This window comes from Carassius carassius, chromosome 7 (genome assembly GCF_963082965.1).
Source record: "Carassius carassius chromosome 7, fCarCar2.1, whole genome shotgun sequence".
NCBI classification, from domain to species: domain Eukaryota; kingdom Metazoa; phylum Chordata; class Actinopteri; order Cypriniformes; family Cyprinidae; genus Carassius; species Carassius carassius.
In genome coordinates this window covers 20,715,172-20,722,028 of record NC_081761.1, presented here as the reverse complement: position 1 = coordinate 20,722,028, position 6,857 = coordinate 20,715,172, and the positions used below count along the sequence as shown (strand labels likewise).

The window sequence follows — 6,857 nt, the reverse complement described above, 5'->3', positions numbered from 1 at the left end:
TATATAAATCTATTTAATATATAAACATAACATTTTAATAATTGCAATTAATTGTTTGACAACACATACACACACACACACACATTAGGGCTGTTAATCAATTAAAACTTTTAATAAATTACATGATTGATTAATGAATCTAATTAATCCCAAAATTTCACTGAAAATACTTACAAAAGATTATTTAAACCTATTTTTGTGTTAAATCAGAAAGTATCAATTAGACATTACAAATGGTAGCTTTTGAAGGGACTATTTTTATTCAACAAAATTTATTACACAAACATTTAGGCTAATGTTACGGCCTAACATAAACTATGGAACATAAAAATATAATTTGAGAAATATCTCATACAATGAAAGTCATTTATAACCAAAACAGCTTTGTTACCAAAAGTCTTCAGAATACCTTTTATGTTCCACAAAAGAAAGGTCTGAAACAACATGGAGGTGAGTAAATGATAACAGAATTATAATTTATTTGGTGAACTATCCCTTTAATGTTTTTATTTTTTATTTTTTTATTAAATGATACTCTATACCAGTGGTTCCCAACCTTTTTCTACTCGCGGCCCACACAACCAAACACATATGTTTGTGCAGCCCACTGCAAAAAAATGAATTGACACTGCTATTGTTGGGTTAATAACTAGCACTCAGAAACTAGATAGTTAACTGAATTTATTGAATGAACTAGGCTGTGCGATATGGACGACAAAAAAAAAAAACCTATTGCGATCTCTTTGATAAATTTTGTGATTTCGATTTTAAATCACAATTTTGACACAGATATGCTTTAGTCATAAATGCATTCAGGATGAATTTGAAACATATATCCAAAAGAAAACCAATTAGAGCTTTATCAAAAATTTGTAACGTCTCTAGAACAGACATAAGTCAAAATAATCACTATAGTAAAGGTGTAACAAAATGTATAGACTTATGGCAAAAAATATATAAATAAATAAATCCCGTGTCCAGGGGCTTTTTTCTTTTTTGCCATGCATTGTTCATAGAGCTCATTGTAGCGGTGCCTCAGGTGTTGAAAATAGACTTGTTATACATTATGCAGGTTCACACGTAGGCCTACTCCGTTTGCAGAGCGTACAGTATGTGTGAGCGGTGCAGCAGCAGCAGCGAGAGCACATTAATGTATCGCGAGAGTAGGGCTGTCACTTTTGTGAAAAAAGCATTTTCGATTTTTAAGACATGAGTGTTCATTGAATCATTGTAAAATCGATTTTCCATGTAAAAAAAAAAAAAAAAGACGTTTCCTTTTTCAACGCCAAATAACAGATGAACGTAAAGAGAGCGCTGGAAACACACAAGTCAGCAATATTTCTTATTTATTGGCATTAGAGCTGTAATCGGGCCTTAAAAGTTAGGCCCGACAGGACCCGAGCCCGGCAGATTTCGGCCCGAGCCCGACAAGTACATTTTGATTGACAGGTTTTTAAAAGCCCGAACCCGTTTACAGTCCGACATTCAAATATGCGCGCACACACACAGCTCTTTTGCCTTTTGTCAAGAATGAGCCATCTATACATGTTTTAACATAATTTATTCATAACTAACGTAGACTAGGCCACTTGGAAGTTGGAATAAAGAAATAAAGTAAGTCCTCTGTGACATCTTAACATCTCAGCACTCTAAATAGACCGACTCATTTAGCCTATAAATAGACCAACGCACCAATAAAAACGAGTCTTTTTTAACAAATAAAATTAAGATCAATTTTTAATTAAGATGGGTATTTTGCAATAACGAAATTAAGATAAAGGCTCCGCCGGATTTGCTTCGCACTAGCAGCTGACATTTAATAAAAGAATAATGCCAACATTAGCGTATATACTCTGTCCACATTATGCATTTAAGACTCAATGAATATTTAGTTATCATTTGAAAAAACCTTTACTCACAGAGATTAGCCTACATGTTTTTGTGGAGGAAAATTATTGAATCCACTGTAGATGTCTTCAGCGCGTTCCTGCGCTCACTGATGGTGCGTCATTATTCACTCATTATTCTCATTATAAACATGGTCAAAACTTTTCCACAACTCAGAGTTTGCTTTAGTTGCTGGTGCAACCAAAACATGTTCGCCAGAGGCAAGCCTCCGTTACACCTACTCAGCATCCATTTTCGCATCTTTCTCGCGGTAATCGAAACACATCACATGACCGCTCGTTTACCTCACAAACCGGAGCGCAAGCCCACGTAAGATTATATAAAGCCCGAACCCGACCAAACCCAAGATCTTCAGCTCTAATTGGCATGAAGTTTCGTGCAGAATAACAAACAGCAACAGGAGTGCAACATTCTCGAAGAAAATATATATGCAGAGGGGACTGCTGCCATAACATAAATGAAAAACATCACTGCAGGCTTCAACCCAGCTGCATTTATGATTTAGGCAATTCAAGGCAATTAGGCTGCGCAAGGTGGGGGTATTACTGCCAATCTTTCATCACAAAAGCCGGTCGCTGTCAGCTGGCAAGGTGGCTCATTTTCATAACTCAGCATCTCCTGTAAGAGGTCGCTTTCGACGTCACTGGGTCTTATAGGCGCGTATTTGCTGGTATTTTCTGTCTAGCTTTCGCAACGCATACTGCACTTTTGGAATTCTTTATTTTCTTTTTCTGCTTGTTTGTGAGTTTTAAATTGTTTAATTATTTTAAAAAAAATTAATAGTGTACATATTTGGTTAAAATCGATTCCCTATTTTCATTTTCGAAACTTTTTTTGGTTGGTCCGATCGATTGTGCAATCGATTTTCGAACGAAAAGTGACAGCCCTACGCAAGAGCACATTAAAATAATGCACGAGAGCGAATCTCTCAGTTCACACGCAGACTTCCTTTGCTCTTTCACAAAACCAGACATGTTTGCTCAGATACACGCTGCTCTTGCCCGGAGAGAGTGTGCACACTTAAAACGTGTCTTCTCTCACTTAAACTGCGGCCTGTGATCTCACAATTCTCTCTATGCTCATGTGCTAGATATAAATTATTTTCGTACGTTTTTATTTCTAGCCTTTTACCGCGTGCAGTGTGAACACTCTGATCCATCAACATAGGCTCGGAAAAAAGGCGCATCACAGACAGTGTGTGAACCTGGAGTTATGCCCAGTCTGTTCTGTTGTCGTGCTAGGCATGCTGCATTCTGATCGGATCGGATAGCATACTGTGGGAGGTCAGGACCGTGGAAAATCGTGCTATAAAGCGATTTAGAAATCACGCACACTCAAATCATGATTAAACAGAAAATAACTTGGGCTGGCACCGCTCAGCAAAACGGGAAAAGCAGATCCAGGCAGAGCTCGGCAGCGGGTAGACAGTCAGCGGAGCAAGCAGTCAGGGGGACATTTTTACATATATTAACAATATTATTATTTATTTTAATAGTAATTGACAGCCCACCTGCAATACCACCATGACCCACAGGTTGAAAACCAAGGATTCATTCAGAAACTAAACAGCTGTGTTGCTCAGAGAACCTCAACAATTCATCTATGGCTTTAAAGGTAAGTATGTTCTCTTGAGAACAAATAATATTGTGTTTAAAATATAACACAATATCAACTTCTTATGTACTGAACTCGGTTAAAATCACATTTAAACTAGTGATATTCAGGACAAAATCAGCACAATATCTTGTGATATTGCTCTTACTGCTCATGTGATATCTTATGATATAAATATGAGACAAAAACTCATACAGGGGTATTTTTGCATCAGTATCTCTAATTTTAAGAGCATAACTGCATTTATGGAGTTGTTGCCCTGCATCATGATGAACAGGTCTGGGGGTGGGGTTAGTGTGTTAACGCTGTTAAAATATTTTAAATCATGTTATTTTTTTCATTACTAATTAATGCATTAAACAGACAGCCCTAATATATATTTATATAAGTTTGCATGGAGGCCGTGGTGATGGAATGCATTGCCTATTGTTTTTTACAGGAGTGTTTTCCAAGTGGTCCTCAGCTCTTGGGCTACTCTTCTGACTTACCGTCTTGATCAGAAATCCTGTGAAAAGCTCTTGTGCATAGCATGTGCATTTGACCACACTGTAGATCTTGGTGACAAACCAGAAGCAGGCAAAGAATCCAATTGTACCTGGAGGCAAAAACACACAAGAGATCCAGATTACTAAAACACTACATAATATTACCCGAAGCATTACGGTTTTCTGCAGTCAAAACAGCACATAAAGACATCATATGTTAGGAATCTAAAACTTCCCACTTGACTTTCTGGAATCATTACTGTTTAATAAATTCTGGTTAATTCATTTAAATGTATTGATACTTCCACTTTCTGTTAAACACGTTCTGAAAATAAGCAATGTTTTCATAATTACAACTGAAATACAGGTAAAAGAAACATATGAAAGTACAAAAAACCGTCTTAGTCAACACTGTATTCGCTGTATACGCATAGACTTTGTGTCGTATAGGCATTTCGTCCACACGAATCCGGCGTTTTGGGAGAGTGAAACTGATATTTTTTGAGACCGGGTCCCAGAGTGGATGATTCTGAAAACGCCGCCCTTGTGTTTTCATTTGGACAGCGAATCTGTATATTTTCTGAAACGTTGGCATCATCAGCCCACGTCTTGCCCCTAGTCAGACACCACTACGTCACGTAACAGCAACAAAAACATGAACAAACACTGAACGATTGTCTTTTTATGAACTAACATTAACACTGATTAACAGATGTATTGTTCTATGTTAATTTGTGTACATTTTGCAAGGTTTATGTGTATAGTCCAAGTCTTCTCCGTTATTAGTGCATCTGTGGCAGAATTACAGCACCACAAACTGGTCTGGCATTTATACATCATCGTTTTTTGCCAGTTTCGTGTGGACGCAGATATTTCTTGAGATAAGGGGGGAAAAAAGATTGAATTAGGGAAAGCTCTGGCTTCGTGTGGACGTAGCCTTAGAAGTGGATGATATAACTAAAATCTTGTACCAGATGATCTGTCATTTTCTAATATGGTAATGACATATCTAGTAGTATAAATCTCTAAAACTACTTTGAAGTTTTGTCTGTTGAAAGTGCTGTTCAATTTTCCATGAAAACTGTGCGACAAAATTCTATGACCAGTTTACAAAAAAGTTTGTGCCAAAATCCACAAAGGAATTTGTGTGATTGGGATTTTCACTGATTTTCACATTTGTCACATGAATTGGCAGCACTGAGCAACAGAAATCTGCTTGGTCTGAAAGAGACGTCTGTGTGAGCCGTGCTTCTGACGCCCCACAACATCTTGCTGCAATTTTGCTAGTGTCTGCACCTTAACTCTACATACATACATACAGACCTGTGAAGAGGAAGAAGATGAGTGCCATGATCATGGTGTAGCCGAAGTAAAGAATGGTGCTGGCAAGTCCACTAATCTGCAGTTTAGAGAAGAAGTAATGGATGGCATAGACCAGGAAATAAACAGCTGTGAATCCGCTGGTGAGGAAGGAGCGCCACTCTCAGTGATAGTCCTGAGAGACAGCAAAAACAAAAAACATATGAAAAAAACAAAAAAAGACATGATACTCAAAAATATGCATACTGTCACACGTCAGCGAGATGTAATATGGATCTCGCTGTGTGTACTCTTACCTCAGCACACAGGTGGAAATAGCAGAGGAGGATGGTGGCCTCAGAGCAGGTGATGAGCAGGATGATGAAGACCAGGAAGAGGAAGCCAAACATATAGTACATCTGATGAGACCTGCAATATCAATGGTTTCCACAATATTTCAATAATACTGTAAGTGTTTTTAAAGACGATTGATTTCATTTGGGTTCAAAACCTAAACCTTAACTTTATCATTTGCTTTTGTAATCTTAGCAACCGTTAATCATCAGCACTAACCAAATGCTGTTGAGGATGAAGAACAGCTGGATGAAGATGCAGCCGAATGGCAGGATTCCACCCATGACGATGCCAGGAAGAGGTTTGGTGTAGAAGGACTGCTCTGGAATCTGTCTGGGGATTTGATTGGTCCGCACAGGATGTTCAATGCCCTGAAATTGAACCAAAATTACACACACATATAACTATATATAAAAATTAAAAAAAGAGTAACGGATAATTGGATTTTTTTACACCAGAAGTTTAAAAACAAATAATAATAATAAAATAGGCTTTTGCGAAACAAATTGGATGTAAAGCAAGCTTACACTCTTCTTAAAACCGAAGTATGCTCCGATAAAGGTGAGGGGCACTGAGATACAGAACCACAGAGCCAGGATGGCCACCAGAGTGCCAAAGGGCATGGCAGCTGATGAACCCTCGCCCCACAAAATCAGATTCATTACGAAAAAATCAGCAAACACCACCCTGAAAAAGCATGTAAATGTATTATTCACAACAAGCTATTTAAGGTACATGTCAATGCACAATATTTCAAAGTGCAAAATGGTCCATTAACGGTGGATCCATTTAACTGCTTAATGTACTGAAACTTCAATTCAAAAGAATGATGTATTTCTTCATTTACCCACCCCGGACAGAGAAATGCTGTCAACAGGACATTGGTCTTCCACTTCTCCCCACCGAACGCTGGAATGAGAGAGAGACCAGTTCACCTCACATTCAATTTGTAATACATCAATATATCAGAATCAGACTCTACAGTGAGAGATTTTTTAATAAGACTATTTTTAATGTGTTATGTTTTTTATTATTGACTTCAAAGCAGTTGCTGGAATTCATTAAACTTATTAGCATTCTTTCAGTTACCACCTCTAGATTCTAACACTTAAAAACTGTCACATTCTTCTTTTTTTGTCAAAAAAAGAACAGTCACAATTTCCTCTTCCATTGCACAAGGTCCTGTTGATAATTAGA

At 37.6% G+C, this 6,857-nt stretch overlaps 1 protein-coding gene across 1 annotated transcript; it reads right to left on the bottom strand.

Annotated features, from left to right (window-relative positions):
• Positions 1-4,055: 4,055 nt before the first annotated feature.
• LOC132143084 (transmembrane 9 superfamily member 2-like) lies at positions 4,056-6,648 on the bottom strand. Its single transcript, XM_059553240.1, has 6 exons — positions 6,512-6,648; positions 6,188-6,347; positions 5,880-6,031; positions 5,624-5,735; positions 5,331-5,502; positions 4,056-4,117 (listed from the first exon to the last, which is right to left on the bottom strand). The coding sequence occupies exons 2-5, from the start codon at positions 6,320-6,322 to the stop codon at positions 5,491-5,493; spliced, it is 411 nt and encodes a 136-aa protein (XP_059409223.1). The 5' UTR covers positions 6,323-6,347; positions 6,512-6,648; the 3' UTR covers positions 4,056-4,117; positions 5,331-5,490.
• Between the last annotated feature and the right edge of the window lie 209 nt (positions 6,649-6,857).

Excerpts from the sequence above, each read along its gene's own strand:
- LOC132143084 (XM_059553240.1), bottom strand. The coding sequence starts at position 6,322 with ATGAATCTGATTTTGTGGGGCGAGGGTTCATCAGCTGCCATGCCCTTT. Across the intron at positions 6,032-6,187 it reads ACTTCGGTTTTAAGAAGAGT|GGCATTGAACATCCTGTGCG; the intron begins GTAAGCTTGCTT and ends GTTCAATTTCAG. Across the intron at positions 5,736-5,879 it reads TTCATCCTCAACAGCATTTG|GTCTCATCAGATGTACTATA; the intron begins GTTAGTGCTGAT and ends TTGATATTGCAG.